The sequence below is a fragment of the Anser anser genome (assembly GCF_964211835.1).
Source record: "Anser anser genome assembly, chromosome: 1".
In the NCBI taxonomy this organism is placed as follows: domain Eukaryota; kingdom Metazoa; phylum Chordata; class Aves; order Anseriformes; family Anatidae; genus Anser; species Anser anser.
Genome location: NC_139720.1, coordinates 51,824,130 through 51,841,665, shown reverse-complemented (window position 1 = coordinate 51,841,665; position 17,536 = coordinate 51,824,130). Strand labels below are relative to the sequence as shown.

Below are 17,536 nucleotides of genomic sequence, written 5' to 3'. Positions count from 1 at the left end.
GTCTTAGCAGATGCTTGAACAATGTGGCTTTTCAGTTCACATGATATATGAGAAGGAAAACTTTCAAAATACATTCCCTAGCGTCACCATTTAATAGAGCCAAGTCACAGATACAAATGGCAGTGACACTAACACTGGTAGCTTTGTCTCTTGCTTTTGCTTTGAAACTATTTCAAGACATGATCCTATGGTGATAAAAAAAAAGCCATGAGAAACTATTATACTTGGAAGTGGTGGCAGACCCTATGTCATTTATTGCCACAGCAGGAAACTCCTGAGTATGCCCAAGATGACGTATCATAACACAGACAATTCAAAGTGAATCCTACGTGATATTTGTAACTCACATACACAGCACATCTTTTGCAGCGTGAAACTAAGCCATTTCACAAATATAACAGAGGTTGTTGCATAACTTTCACACACTTGGTAAAAAGCCAGCTACTATTTTTGGAAAATGACTGTTGGTAAAAACTTTGTGCAATAACGTCTTTGGCATGAGGAAGCAATGATCATCATTTCACTTCATACATAACTGATATTCAGTGCACAACTTTCCCGGGGCCTGTGGTAAGCCACAGTTCAGATACTGGACTCCATGCATGGAGAAATGCTAGCTTGAGTCCTAGGAATAAATAAACAAACAAACAAACAAACAAAACTGCATGGGAGTGTCTCTCCTTCCTTTGAAGCATGGACACTCTTAGCTACCATGCACAGAAGCCTCTGTCACTGTCTCCCAGCCTCCTGTGAGCTGAGGGAGCCCATTTTAAAATAAATAAATCCATGTGCAACACATTAATTCACCTTTCCTCTTCCACACCCTCTTGGTAGCAGGAAAGGATGGAAAGAACTTCATCACTGATGGACACATCTTCCCATGCCTCTCCTTCACATTTCTTCTTTGCTGTTCAAAATCCGTTACTGACCAAAGAGTCAAACAGAGGTCTGCTTTGCTGGATGCCTGGATAATAACTGGTCTAGGTTTTGTAATCTTTGCACACTACTGCAATGGGTCTCAATGTGCTCTTGCTTCTGAAATTAACAGTTATATCCTTGTAAATCCTCTGGTTTGTTAATTGGAAAGAATAGCCAAAGAAGGATCTTGGCATATGAGATGCAGGTGAAGCAATATGAATTACAGTAGATGCTAACTCAAGCAATTTAATTAATTTATTAGTTAACTTAATGATTTCATTCAGACATGGCTTAAAAAAAATACAAAAATAAAAAAGGCTTTAAAAAAAATGACATTGTAATTCTCTACTGAGAGTTGCAATGCTTCTTAGTAATGTGGCATTAGGATCTGAGCAAGCAGGCAGCGGAAACTGTAGACCAGTCATCTGTATACAGATAGTGGATTGCAACATCTTGATGTACTAATTGGTATCTTGGCTAATATGAAATATGAAAACAGCATGATTTTCTCTCTTTTGTAGCTTGACAGCAACAATAAGATTGTGATAATTCTGATAGCACAGCTTGTCATATGTGAAGTATTTATTAGACATTTTCCTTCTACACAATGAGTATTTCTAAAGTGAGTAGTAACTGATCAGGAAGCCATTAAACTATGAATAAGTATTTGTCAGCATCCAAGTTACTGTTTTTACTTCTTTCCCTTCTATAAAACCTTTTTTCTTAGAAGTCTGCATGCCATAACCACTTCTGAATATCTATTCCTGGTTCTGTTTTCTCTCTAGCACTTCCTCCCATTGATGTATTTATAAAACACCTTATGTTCCTTAATTCTTTTGCCTGACAGGAATATTTGGCTATGAATTACTTCAGTGTCAACATTCCTGCAAAGATTTACACTTCTAAGTCAAATGCAAATATCTGACATTTATTAGAAAAATCTATACAAATACAGGGAACTCACTATTAACAACAACAACAACAGAAGTAAGAAGAAAAAAGTTACCAGAGTTTTTCATTTGTAGGAAACCCAAAGCATCGATCTATCAATGACACAACAATCTCACAAATTACTTGTTTTGGATTATTAGCATCCTGACCTGGGACAGCATTGTGTTGTACACTGCAAAACACATGAAACTTCCACAAAGAATAACAAAATTGCTTTCTGATGCTTGTAACATATTACATTCATCATCACTGTATTTGCTGCAACAGTCCTGAAATTGCTTTAGGATGGAGAATAATCTTTGCTGAAGATTCAGCCCTACCTATCTGAGAACTAAGTGTATCAAGTTCCTTGCCAATTATGTGAAGTCAGATTACTATTTCTGCCTTCCCAACCCTTAAGCAATTCTTCCCATTTTTTAATGCTTCAAGTCTTTTGCAGGCCTCACCGTACAGCCGTACAGTTGGATTTTGAAGTACATCAAGGCTTTGAGAGACTATCAAAACAGTAATTCCAGTTCTCTTGTTTTTTGTTTGTTTGTTTGTTTATTTTTTTCCCCTCTACTTGTCTGTTCCCAAGAACATTGTATCATTTGCCAAGTTAGCTGAGGAAAGGTGTACTTAACTTACTAGAAAGGAAAGTCATGCAACTCCATGTGAAATAGTTATTCTTTTAAGGGATAAATTGAGTCTAAATTGCAGATGTTCTTATGCTTTCACATGTAATTTGCTGCTCAGCATGAGTGTGTATATTCAGAGATCAACACAGTTTTGCAGGGAAACAGGCTGTTTTCAAATAACTTTATTTAATAAAAGGCTATTTGAAAAATTACTTTCCAGAGGCTGCTATCAGAAAAGCACATTTGCACCAATAGCCTGTCAACTTTGTTGTATTGTAAATTATCCAATTCCCATTAGAACAGATGGAGTGTGGCAATTAGATGATGCCTCATATAGGACCATCTGAATTTTATCAACTGATGCCTTTGCTGAAACTAAAAGCTGGAGAACGCACTGAAGCATTTCTGCTTAGTTTGATCACACCTTAAATGAGATCCTTCATCTTAGTTTTGTCATTCAGGGTAAATGCAATTATACTGAATATTTATTTTAATGAACTGCCATTATATCGAATAACTCAAGTGTTGAAACTTCTGTCATAGAATGCAACATTTTTGTAAAGATTTTGAAAGAAAGATTGACCCTTCATAGTCTGTTCTTTTTAGTGACTATGTTGCATCGCCCATAGCCCCATCAGGGATCTTAAAGCATGTGGTATTAAAGTATTTTAACGTGGGGTGTTACAATTTCATGGTTCTGTGAAGGGACTTTATCAGACACTCCAGATTTCTTATCCTCTAGCATTTTTCCAAGTTTTCAGCCTCACCCAGACATTAGTTCAGATATCCTACCTATTAAGGTTTCTGATCTGTCCTTTTGTTTATCAAGGATCCATTTTCAGAGGCTTTTCTTCTGAAATGTACCTTAGATAGCTTTTCAGGCATAACCAGCTTGTGATGCAGAGATAGCTGGAAGGAAAGTAGTGTAGAGCAACAGAGGAAGAAATGGAGAATAGATGGAAGAACTCTTTTTCTACAGTTTTCTAGGGTGGGTTCATCAGAAGGGTCCATTGCATATAAAGTTCTGGAAGTATTCTGAAAAAGATGAAAACCCCTTTTTTCCTTGCTGACACAAGGTGTTAGATTTTTGTTGGTGGTGTTTGTGTTTTTCTTTGTTTTGTCTGGTTTGGTTTGCTTGCTTGCTTTTTATTTTATTTTCCTGTGCAAGTATCTGAGAGCACATCAATAGCTTGTGACTTAATATATATTAAGGCCTATGACACTGTGTTCTCATGTTTTTGACATTTGTTCAAAGTACATGTAATGTACATCTTGGTCTTCAATCTTACACACAACTCCTGAGAATTTACTAAGCTATTTAACTGGTAGTGTAAGACTAACATAATTACAGTATTTCTATTACAGTGCTTCATGATTTGTATTGAATACATAAAGGAAAAAAATGCAGAAGTCATTTTTGCAGGTATAGTTTTATCGCAGTAAGTTAAAGAGAATTGAGTGCATCTACATGACAGAAAGCTTAAATAGCAACAAACAGCTCAGATTCTAACCCTAATAAAGTAAGACCAGAACTGATTTTTAGAATTTTACTTCATATTGCCGCATGAAGCAAAACCATCCCAAACCTATAGAGAAATAGTGGATAGAAAATTAACAATTAAATTTGAAGCAGTTTGGAAATTTGTAATGCATACTTAAAAGGGATGTGGCATTTAGCTAAACACTAAAGGCAGAAGTAATACCTTTGGGCTATGGTATTTCAATTCTTTTGCACTGGTAAAGAAAAAAGTTGAAACTTACTCCGTCTTTTTTTTGTTTTGTTTTGTTTTGTTTTGTTTAATATGGTGATTTATCTTCCCTTTGCATTCATCCATTTTCCCCATCTTCTTCTCACCGTTTGTCAGATGTCACACACACAGCATTTTGACCCTTTTAGCCCTGTGGTAGTATTACAATTTCAGCAGGAGGAAGTAGGAATGATTTACTGTGTGCAGATTTAGACTAGCTCCTCAGAACCTTCCTGCTTCTCTTACAAAGGTAAAGTGTTCCAGGATGGGAGAATCTAGATAGGAAGGAAAGCTGTAACATTGCTATCTAGATAGATAGCAAACCTAACTTTGTTTATTTCCTGGCTCTGACAGAAGTTTCACAACTTTGAATGACTCAGTCATTATGAGCCTAGTTTCTCACATGTAAGAGACTATTTCTTTGACTGTTTGTCATTGTGCTGACAGTTGAATCTCTGCATGTCTTGACATCAGAGATGTACATTGTGTAGGAGTGTAGGCAATACTTCTTTTAACTGCCAGATGGGAAAGCAGTAAAAGAACTCCCAGCTTGCGGGTTGTTTTTTGTTTTGTTTTGATGTAGTTTTGTTTGTTTGTTTGTTTTCAGATGTGGTGGGGGTGGCTCTTTTTCAAGTTTCGTGTGTGTGTGTGTGTGTGTGTGTGTGTATAAGAAGTTTTCAGTTAGGCTGAAATATATACAAAGTCCAGGGACATAAAAATTCCAAAACAAGTAGATTTGCCAGTTCTGGAAACAGTGGTACTTTTATTACAAAGAAAATATTTTAGGGCATGTTTCAGGCCTCCTCTTTCTCTTCATCATTTTTATATATATATATATATTTAATTTGTATATATATTTTTTTTCTGAGAAGCTGTAAATCTTAAGGGCCTATTTTAAGACATAATGATAATCTGGTTTGGTCTTTGCCTAACCCAGGTCATAAAAAAACACCAATAATTCTTGTAGTGGAACATATCATTTTCCCCTCCTATGTAAGTGAATGCTGTCAAGCTCATTAATTTGTACTTTACTAGAGCATAAAAACATCCTGTCTCAATTTAAGGAGTCCTGGAGATGATGAGTTTCCTTCTCCTTGGCAATGGATGATTACTATCACTGCATAACAGGTGTTTCTAATTTTCATTTTCAACCAGAAACAAATCTGGGGTTGTCATATGATATGGATGACTACGGCCTAAGATTTTGTCACACCCACAACAAGGGACAAAATATTCTACTTTATATCTGTGTGTACGTCTTTGCTCTGCTGGCTTTTATAAATTTGTGTGTTTTGTTGTTGTTGTTGTTGTTTTGTTTTGTTTTTAATGGTTGGCTCCACTTCAACTCTTACTTTTATCCAATTTCATGGTAAACCACACTTAAATTCATCCCTTTTTCAGACCTCTCAAAAGCTGTCCCAGGACACAGAAAAAAATAAGGCAGAAATTATCTAATATGTCTGTGATATAACAGCCAATTGTGTGTTGATGTTGTTTCCTACTCATATAAGAGTATGTGTTAGGAGAAAAAATATGGCAGCACAGTTCAGTTCTGAGATTCATGATTATCTGCCTTGTGAGCTAAGCATCTGACAAGCATAAACTACCCACCTCTGCAAAACTCACACTGGGACCTCAACTACCAGATGCAACTGGTCATATCTAAGTCTGCCTTGACAGCATTAGGCACATGGGATCATGGAGTAGGAGAGTCTCAGCACATTAAATGCCAGAAATATTAGTGCTGTAGCAAGGAAACTTGAAATGGGAGAAAGACACATACAAATGCATGAGTCATAACAAGCCCATTTTCAGTATATTTCAATACTTTGGTGTGTTAAAAAATAAAATAGCAACCTCTCCCACAAAAAAAAAAAAAATGTCCTACAGACAAAGTTTCCCCATACTCTTTATTAGTTGGTGGTTTTCCATTCTCAGTGACAATCTTTTCTGTAATTCATAAAATCATGCATTTTTCATAAATCCATTTCTAAAAGTATTGATAAAAAATCTGTCTCAGTACTGTAGTAGCTGCATTAATAAACTGAATCTGTGTCTATAGCTGTTAACACTGATTGTGAGTCAAAATGCTACTTGGGGAGTGTCATAGCCTAAAAACAAAACAGAACAAAATGAAACAAAACTATAAAAAACTACACTATCACTAAAAAAAAAGGAAGTAATGTAGACTGTTAAAAAAATGGAAAATTAGCTGAGAATCAGAACAAAATGTTTTACTTTTATGCAGAAAATAAGGAATATAAGGATATTAATCTACTTACTTGATGGACACATTTCTTGCATACTACTCTGCAGTACTGTTGTCATTCAGTAAATTCAGATGTGAAGAGTTTTTTGAGGCCAAACCGTGATTTAAAACTACAGCATTACCAACCCAATAACTAAAAGACTTTAACAAGACCTCTTCACCATGACATTAGCTTAAAGACCATAAAAAGTTATTGGTTCTGAACTAGCTTTTCATGTTTGGAAAAAAAAAGGGGGGGGGGGGAGGGTGTCTTTTCTCAGGCAGTTCTGCAAAATCAAGAAATTTATTCCCTTCCTCACTCCTGAAAGTAGAGAGTCCCATGTAATCACAAAACTCAAGAAGTTAGATTATCAGAAGATTACAGTTCATAACACATTCTCTTGCCATCCTCACCAAGGTATTGTTGAAGAACACTCATCTTACAGCAGAAGCTGTGAAATGGCTTTGCTTCCCCTCCATAGTCATATATAAGCAGTCTCTCTTCCCTGAAACTCATGGAATTTTACAGCAATGAAACAGTTACACAAGCACAGGACTTGGCCTTTCCCTAAATGCCTATGTTGCATAGCTCAAATATTGACTTAACTACAAACACTCTTGGCCTGTAATTTTAGACATTGAAACCAAATACACGAAATATGTCTTGGAAAAGAATGCTGAAAACAGCAATGATATAAAAGTGGTTAATCTTTCTAGAAAAGAATTGTACAATTTTTCTTCAAAACACTTGAGCTAAAATTTATTTATATCACCAGACTTTTGTTAAGAAATGAAAAACAACTGAATAGCTGCTTGTTAATATAAAATCCTTCCAACGAAAGGGAGTGTTCGAATTTACAGAACAAAATTGTTTGCATAGTAAAATAATAATCCAGATGGCAAAAATATGCAGCCCTCAAAATGGTCAATGTTACAAGGAAAGTTCTGCTTCTTGGGGTCATCATCAGTAACAGCTTCATGACTATTTCAAGCTCTCACCTTTACACATATTGAACAGTTTAGTGAACATTAGCAAATCCATGTATTGCTAATCGACTGTTCTAGAAATGTGTGACTGTGCAGTACAGTCACAGTTTATGATTGAGCTGGCTCTTTTTGACATGAAAAGACCAGAAAAGAAATAGTACCAGTTCATAATTTTGTTGGCAGAATTCAGTGCAACTATAAATAATTTAAGAAATACTTCAGTTAAGACTTATGTTACATAAAAGCACCTTCTGATCCACTTAAACTTTTTCGTACATAAAGCAGAGTGAAGGTAAGGGCAATTTACTGTATGCAAACTATTATACTAAAAGACTTGGTGAACTGGGATTTAACCTCCTCTCCAACAAAGTCTATATACCTGTTTTATGAATATTTGAGCAAAATAAAATGTGAAGTAACTGCAGTGTAGCTACTTAATCTGCGGTTTAAAACAAATACATGCACTCAGAAGTCAGAAATAAAGCAGATCTGATGCAAAATAAGAATGAACATAAAATAAAAGCACGACATTTTATGTTGGAAAAATTCTAAAAAAATCTGATCTAACCAACTGAATAACTCAAAAAAAAAAAAAAGTACAGATATGAACATAATGGAAATTGCACAGAGCTGCAAAAAAGATAAGAGTGATATTTAGGTAAAGTATGAAGACGAGTGGAATCAGAAATGGGGAAAATGGCAAAACAAGCTTTATGTTCACATAGTCTGTGACAACCTGCAAAAGAATTTAAATTACAGTGAACACTGCATATATATATATTTTTTTTTTTTGTCACTAGATTCTAATACAAAAGGAGTATGTACTACTTGTAGGTCATGAGTGACAAAAGCTCTCTAAATCAAAAGGTCCCTGTCTAATATTATGCCTAACTACTTTCTCATGCAAATAACTCCTTTTCCCTGTAATCTGTAACAGAGTTACTGACATATTATTCTCAGGACTGCACTGGTAAAGTGCTCAGATGCCCTTGTGTACTCTTCTACTTGTATGCATTGTGGAATGAAAAAAAAAAATATCATAGAAAATAATTGAAGTAACTGCTTGACTTTCTTCAGTTAATATTATAAGCTCTCTCCAACCTTCATAGGATCAAATGGAGCTTCTGGCTGCCAGAAAACTTTTTGTACCAACTGGGCTTTTTGCCTTTATTCTTTCTTAACTGGATCCTAACAAGAGTTATTCTTAACAAAGTAATCTCCCTCTCCCCCCAAAAAATATTATTTCCTGAAAAATGCTTGCCAGTGAATGGACTGAAGATCACAAATTAAGTTTTCAAATATTTACATGAATTAAAATCTCAACCAACAGGCTAGTCAAGCAAAATATGCATACAGTTATTGCATAAGCCAAAACCTGCATTTACATGTAGAAAGACTACATTTCCCACCTTTACCGGGGATTCAGCTGACAAAGCTAGCACAGTCAAGAGTTTCTGTCATTCTTACAGTAAATGTTTTTGAAAATGGAATGATAATTTGGTTTTTGAATGAATCACTGATATGAAAAACTTCAAATTCCAGTCAAATAAGATAGAAAACTAGTATGAATACTAAACAGATTTGAAGTTTGAGATTTTTTTTTTTTTAAAAAACAAATGTATCATAAAATGTAAGCACTTAATTCATAATTCAGAAAAAGCAAAATACTGCTGAAACCTAACTACATGTTATTATTTGGAAATGTTTCCTGGGTGAAACCTGAAGGCTAGTAAAACATTACAAAGAGCTCCCATGAAAAAAAAAAAAAAAAAAAAAAAGTGACTGGATTCCAGTTGGACCTGATCTATTGGACATGAAAGGCAGCCGTAAATTTGACTCCAGAAATTCAGTCTGCAGGCATCTCTCTGAAAATCTCTGTTTGATGTAGGGCATATAAATGAAATATTATAATCTGTTAAGTATTAGAAAGAAACTATTTCTGTGTGTATTTTCTATCCCAGCAAACCATTCTTTGTAAGACAATCATTTCAGTCATGGAAAGTTCTGTTTGAGAATGGACTATAAGAGTTTGTTATAGTGTAACATACTCTGGGTTTCTTGTTAAAATAAATAAATAAATAAAATGACAACAAAATAACTTTGGAATGAGACTATTACATTTCACAAAATGTATCACAAACAAAATAGAATCTTAAAAAATAAACTACATTCATTTGAACACATTTCAGATTTTATAAAATGTCAAATAATTTAGATGCTTTTCAAATACGGTAGTAAAATACCCAAAAAGATAAACACCACAGCTCTAGGAAAAGAAAATATTATGCATATAATCACGCTGAGCATGCAACTGCAAGCTTACTTAACTTGCAAGACCAGAAAAGATGGTCTAAGGTAGGTTTAGAAAAAAGTCCTTTGGATTAGAGACTTCTGTTCTTATGTGCATATACCACTTGCACTATTAATGAACATGTTCATCATTAGAAAAGATATTTTATTAAAAAAAAAAAAGTTTCATGAGATGAAAATGGAAAAAAATATATGTATATTTAAACAGAATGAACAGTTGAGAATATTAAAAAGTTAGCAAGGAATGCTCACGTATTACTAAAGAAAATACAACATGCATCACACACAAAATAATTCAAGTTACTATTTGCTTAAAGCTAAATACATCAGTACATTGCTGAATTAGGTTCATAAATCTAGATTTCTGTCTCTCCAAAGCAATGAACACATTTAGGCAATCAGAAGTAGAAATGATATGATTTTGTAATAATGATTTGTTACATTACATCTGTTTATGTCTTTGCACAGTTGGAAATATGCAAAAACTAACAAATGATGATTCTGGGCATGTAGAGAAATGAAAAGCTTATTAATCTTAGCAGCCTAAAGCTGCAAGTTGAAATTCACAGACATGAGAGCTTCAATCTGTCAGTATCATATAATAGAATATCCTTTGTCAGCAATCTCTATGTATATATGGAACATAAGGCAGCCAGCAGAAGAATCCCTGAATGTACAATCTGAAGATAAAGATATTATCTATTAGTCTGAAGTAACAGAATTTCTTGGGGATTGCTCAGTTTTCCAGGGGAAAAAATAAAATAAAATGTAATAACACTGTAATTTTTAAGCATATAAGTGGATATTAAATACTGTAAATTTATGTATAATAAAATAATTGTATTTTATATTTGCCTTGTAAATGAAAGAGTCATCATCAAGGAACTTAAGTAGGTAATTAAATTGACTCACTTGCTTTCATCAAATTTGTAAAAGTATATAGTAAGTTGTGCAGAAACATGAGATTGGGGTATATACTTTGTTCCATGGAAATTTTCATAGTTATATTGGTTACAAATATATATGTGTTACTATTTAGGTATGTAGGAGCCAGTGCACTTTGTATTAGCCAAGTGTCAGTATTGTTTCATTTCAGTACTGTTAGCCCAGATGACAGTCACTGAAGATATCTGCCTAGATTCATCTCAGGAACTAACCTATCCCACCCCAAAACAATCAGGCTGAGTCTGACCCTACTCACTTTTTTATTCCTCTCACTCTGAAATAAATATTTTTCTTTCAAAACCCCATTGTACAGATGAGTGTAAAGTACTGGATTTCCTTTCATTACACTTCGACGTTTCCTGTTTTCTCTGCCTGGGTATAATTTTTCTTTCCTCTTATGTAAGACTTTTTTTGAACTTTGTCCATAAGTATAACATACTCCATGGAATTTTTTTATAAAATAAACCTCAAATGTTAAGATGGAAAGAGAATTGGCTTAAAAGAATGTCAGAAAATGAGACAAAATATTTGGGTTTGCATTTCCTTCTGGGAATTATTTTAAAAAAATGTAGACAGTTAAGGCAAAGTAAAAATGGTTAAGTAAGGAGCATAAAGGATGATAAATTCTACTTTTAACAACCTAAAAACAGGTTAAACGAGTGCATGAAAAGTGTATAAGCAGATAAATAGAAAAGAGTGCATATAGTATTTCATTATCCTGTACATTCATTTAAATTCAGAAAGAAATAAGTTTTTATGAAATATCAAATTATAAGCTTCAAAACATTGTGAATTGTGTTATTTTATTTTATTAAGAAATACTCTCTCAACCTATTTCTCCTATTTTCTTTTAAAACACAATAATACTCTTAAGATCTACACGTTGCAGGGGATGTACTATCAAGCACATATTGTGGATAAAGATCACATCCAAAAACCAGTACAAGTTCCTATGCGTAAATTAACTCTGGTAGAGTGTGATTGGAAATTATTTCCCACACAGGTCTTGTACTGGCCTGCATAGGTATGAATATTATTCTGCTTGAATTTTTATCCCCTAAGTATTTATAAAAAAAAAAAGAAAAAAAGACTCAGTAGAAATAACTATTACCTACATTCACAAGAACTCAGAGAATACATTAGCCTACTCTCAACATTCAGAGCTCTGCACTTTCTACTTGTCAGAGCGATACTACAGATTTCAAAAGATGCTGACTTGCATTAATAAATTATTACAGAGATATTTGATAAATTTCCATCAGGAGCTCATGAGTCTACATATGACATATTATTACTGAAGTATTCAAATAACATTGTATGATAAAAATACAACACAAAATATATTAAGGTAACTAGCACATATTCCTGGAATAAAAACTCTATAATATCCAGGATTCAAAAATCTTTTTTTTAAAAAAAGAAACATGAAAACTGACTTTTTATACTTTTTTTTTTTTCCTGTATCAAATATGTGTTAATCAGCAGTCCTAGCACTTCCGTCATTTTAGAATACAGATGGTTGACAGCCATTTAATAGAAGAAAAATATAGGAAAGGAAAGCAGTGCTCCTGAAAGTATATTTATTCCATCCAGGTATTGTCCTTTCATTTACTTTGAAGGCTTTTAATTCCAGTATCTGTTTGAACTTTGTTCGAGCTAAACTTCATTTAGAAATGCTGTAACTCTTTCTCCATTCAATTCATTTAATTAGATTTACATTATGTTTTCAAGAGCCTTAAACAGATTCATCTGCAAAATAGAAACATGGCAACCCTCAGTGTGCAACCCAGAAATTATTCATGTTCTCTCTGTTAGCAAAGTCTCTAGCTCAGAGTTAGAAATCTTGTTCGGTAACTGGGAAGACATATACTTCAATTCTGAATTTACATGTGATCTTAATGACTGCTTCCTAAGTGAAATAATTTGACACTCTACTCTCCCTCCCTCATGGCCCAATATTTAAATTGGAACAGTTTTAATTGTATCCTAAAGTTATCACCAAGGAGATAACATAAGGGCCATATTGCTGCTCCAAATCAGTACTGGACAGGATTGGACAACCTATCTGCTGTTTGAGAAGAGTAACTACCTGGCTCTTGGGAACCAGTAGCCAGAGCCAAAAATGTCTGGCCCCTGTCTGTCTCTTGGTTTATGTTTGATTTGGTAGTCATGATCTGAGGAGGCCCAAGACATTGGATCTTACTGGTGAGATAAGCAGGAGAAAGCCTTCCTGAAAACGCCCTGGGGCTAGGTGTGAGCTTGGGATTTGATCAGCTCACAGAAACAGGAGGTAGGCAGTTCTGACATGCCCGCTGGCAAAACTGTGTGTCCATATAGCGTCACCACGGCAACTGCAGGGTAACAGCAGAGGAGCAGGAGTTTTAAAGATCTTAGTAGCAGTTAGACTTGCTGAAAGACAATGGAAATTAACTACCTATGTGTGTAAGGTCATTTTTATATTGGGACAAAGGTGGTTTTGAACCTACCATCCTGTTAACTCAGCACTAAGTTTAAATATATAGCATAAATGCAATTGCATTTTTTTGTCTTACAGCATCATAAAAACTAATTTTTAACAGACTACATGCTTGATTATATTATATGCCAGGGAAACTCCAGCTGAATAAAGCTTATGTAACAGAGCAGAAAATCAATCTCTCCATTTAGTTGGGTCTAATCTCTAATTCACATTCCTTAACAGTTAGGGAGATGTAGATGTGAAATCAAAGGTTGCAGGATATCAAAACTCCAGGCGTTTGGTTCAAGCTAGTCAGAATGCTGCTGTTTCACTGAGTATCAATTTTACAAGGTCTAAACGCTATGTCCTGATTTTTTTTTTGCAAATATAATAGGTGCAACTTTGCACCTATTAGCAGTGAACCCACAAGACTGCCTGTGCATTTAACCACAAGTATACTTTTAAGCACATAGACACTGTTTACTTTGCTAGAGCGGTGCCACAGTTGTAACATCTTAAGAGGCTGAACTCTCAAGACAATATAGTCTACCTATTCTTCTATGTATCCCTCAAAATATAACTTTTCAAAAATGCATGACTGTTTTCAACTATGTTGATAACAGTACCATGTCCCCAGAAGTTATTTCAGAGTCCTGACTGTGTGTAGAGCTGATTCCAGTGTCAGAGTCTGTATCGTTTATATCCAGATTAGTCACTCTGTGAACAAAGTCAGGAACTGCAATGCTGTTACTGGAGTTGCCACTGCCCTTGGGTGGCTCTTCATTCAATGGAAGCCTAGTTTCGATGTTGTCTTTAATATGTAGTAAATTAAATTCTTCTGTAAGAAGTTCATACTCTTTTTCCTTCTTTTGAAGCAATGAGTCCCTGTAGGTAAGCTCTTTCTGAATGCAGCTCAGGTATGAATTGATTCTCAGACCATCTTTCATACTTTTTTCCAGCTCATACTTTACACTTTCCAAATTTGAGTTTTCTACTTGAGCATTAGAAGCTCCTTCTGTGCGAATATCATCTCCTTTTTTTTCTGAACATATACCATATACTTCTTTTTCAATTTCAGCACACAGCTTCTCTATTAATTGTCTGTGATGTTTCAGTCTCTCTTCGACCTGTAAAATTCCCTCACTTTTGCTGAAATATTCATGCATCTCTTTTTGATCATCTGGCCTACTCCCTTGCTGCTCAGCCTCACTTGGATTGATCATTAAATAGGAGTTCTGCACATAATTTTCTCCATCATTGGCTACACGGTCTAAATGGAATTGTGCTTCACATTTTTCAATTTCCATATCTAGTTCCTTCATTCTAAGGACTTGCTGATGAATGGTATGATCTTGAGATATGATCAGATGAATCAGTGTCTCCATATTATCTCTGTCTTGCTGAACACTGTCCTGTTTAAGTTTGGCCAGTTTCCGGAAAGTCTTCCTGACAATTTTCTTTTGCTTGTCTATTGGCAACATCTTCATGTAATTGGCTGGGCTGAGTTCCCACTGCTTTTCTACATTTTGTACTACCTTAGCTTCAGCTGTTTTCCACAACGGAAATGAGAGGAAAGCATCAGACTTTACCAACACAAAGTGCAAATTGGGCTGCTCTTCCCCCCAGGCCTTCCAAAGTCTCAGAATTTTTGTCAATGGAGGAAGGACTCGCTCAGAGCCTCTCCATTTTTCTACAATACAATAATCACTAGGTTTTCCAAAGAGGACCTTTTTCTCTCCGAATGTTGCTTGATGTTCCTCAAGTAGTGCTTGAATCACTTCTGCACAAGTTGTGCGTTTTGTCAGGCCACATACAATCTTCTCTTCCTGGCAAACCCACACCACAATCTCTCTTTCATTTGAAGCCATCTCCTTGCTGGGAGATCTAAAAAAATAAATAAATAAATAAAAATGAGAGAGAGAGACCAAATTTAAATAGAATTTAATTTTGTTACGGTTTAACCCAGCAGGCAGCTAAGCACCACACCACCATTCACTCCCTCCACTTCCTCCATGGAAAATATCTGAAAATACTGGATAAAATTCATGGGCTGAGATAAAGACAGTTTAATAGGACAGCAAAGGAAGAGAAAATAATAATTATATATATATATATAAACAAATAAAGCACAATGCAATTGCTCTCAGAATCACAGAATCACAGGGGTTGGCAGGGACCTCGAAAGATCATTGTGTCCAACGCCCCTGCCAAAGCAGGTTCCCTAGAGCAGGCTGCCCAAGTAGGCGTCCAGACGGGCCTTGAATATCTCCAGAGAAAGGGACTCTATAACCTCCCCGGGCAGCCTGTTCCAGTGCTCTATCACCCTCACCGTGAAGAAGTTCTTTCACATGTTGGTGTGGAACTTCCTGTGCTCCATTTTTTGACCGTTGTCCCTTGTCCTAACCCAACAGACCACTGAAAAGAGGTTGGCCAAATCCCACTGTCTCCCACACTTAAGATATTTGTAAACATTGATAAGATCCCCTGTCTTCTCTTCTCAAGGCTGAACAGACACAGGTCTCTCAGTCTTTCCTCATAAGGAAGATGTTCCAGGCCCCGTATCAGCTTTGTGGCCGTCTGCTGGACTCTTTCCAGGAGATCCCTGTCTTTTTTGTACCGGGGAGCCCAGAACTGGACACAGTACTCCAGGTGAGGCCTGACCAGGGCAGAGTAAAGGGGGAGGATCACCTCCCTTGACCTGCTGGCTACGCTCCGTTTTATGCTCACAAACTGCTGACCAATCCCCAGCCCCTCTCTGAGCAGCTGTCCCATACCTGGCCCACCATACCAGTTTTATAGTTCAGCAGGACACCATATGGTATGGGACGTCTCTCTTTGGCCAGTTTGAGTCAGATGTCCTGGCTGTGTTCTCTCCCAGTTCCTTGTGCGAACACAGCCTCCTCACTGGCAGGCCAGCACAAGAAACTGAAAAGAACTTGACTTATTGTAAGCACTGCTTGGCAACAAATAAAACATCAGTGTGTTATCAGCATTATTCTCATCCTAAAACCCAAACTCAGCACATATCCCTATGAAAACAAACAAACAACAACAAAAAAACTCTATCCCAACCCAAACCAGGTCAAAATGGCAGAGACCATATGAATAACAGCTATAATCCTGATATGCCTACAACATTGAAAAACTCCTGTTTTCTTGTATAACACAATATACTTTTTTAAATGACATGAAGAAATACTTTTGGAATCAGTAACAGAAAAATACGCCAATTTCAGCTTCTTCTCTAATATTAATACTAGCCCAGGTAAATGTGCATCTCCCACAAAAACGTATTTCATCATATTTATTTTTTGTACACTTAGCAAGTGTTAACTACCAATAAGTATCAAAGTGTGGCAATCTGCATTAAATTTCCAGACTGTCCTAGAGTAACATACAGATCCACAGCAGAGTAACTTTCAGATCTGCATATCTGTTCTCATCACACAAACATTGCACAATTTAGGAGCTCTTAATATCACCCAGGCTTCTGTAGGGAAGAATCATGCTTCCAAATAAATACTGAGCATAAGTGGACTTTGAAATACTGCTGAAAATCAGAAAATATAATAGAGCTTGATGGTAAGATAGATCTCTAGTTCTTCTGCCACATCTGCATTTTCAAGCAATACAGAAATACAGAAATTTTTCAAAATATAACTTATATGAATGCAAGAAAATTTTAAAAGCTTTAAGATACATTCTATTTATGAATTCCAGTGAATGTGGTATTAATCTGACCTTACCAACTGGTACCACATTACAGATAGAGACATCTGAATTAAAATATCTAAGATCCCATTATAATTGTTGTAGTTGTCTAATCAATATAATCAGCAGAGCCTAGAGTGTGATTCAGATGACAAAATGCAGAAATTTTACTTTATAGCAAACTTTTATGTTTGGACTACCATAGGCTGTTCAATGACACAAGGCCACTGCCAATGTAAGAGATGTAGCTGAAAGGAGAGGAGAGTGTGATGTCCAGGATATTCTTATCTTCTAGCCTCCACATGCATAATTTTTGCTTGCCCAGACCCGGTGATATGGCTTCTTGCCTAAAATGATAAAACAATAAATTCTCTGAGCAAAAATGCATATCTTTAGATTTCCTGGTATCAATTCCAGTTCATTTTAATGAATGGGATTTAACCCAGTCTGATGGAGAAAGCCTGAAAATGATAATGACAATTTTGACAGTATTCTAACGGCTCAATACCACATTTTTTTTCTACCTATGATTAAATATTCACAAGAGATTTCTATTTTTTTTGAGACTTAGGAGTTTTGCTTGGGTTAATTAGGGTTATACCCTATGATTATTAAAGCAATCCAACTTGTTTCTTTTTCTTGT

General features: G+C 35.5%; 1 protein-coding gene across 10 annotated transcripts in view; it reads right to left on the bottom strand.

The window, feature by feature from the left end:
- Positions 1 to 9,959: 9,959 nt before the first annotated feature.
- RASSF9 (Ras association domain family member 9) overlaps positions 9,960 to 17,536 on the bottom strand; it is a 31,440-nt gene continuing 23,863 nt past the window's right edge. For 6 of the 10 annotated variants that reach the window (XM_083842366.1, XM_083842371.1, XM_083842364.1 and 3 more), the window contains one exon: positions 9,960 to 15,066. In XM_083842366.1, the coding sequence (XP_083698492.1) occupies positions 13,791 to 15,066 (1,276 nt within the window). In that variant the 3' untranslated portion in view covers positions 9,960 to 13,790. Of the gene's footprint in view, positions 15,067 to 17,093; positions 17,241 to 17,536 lie in introns of all 10 variants that reach the window. The other 4 variants (XM_083842368.1, XM_083842369.1, XM_083842370.1 and 1 more) reach the window with 1 other exon arrangement.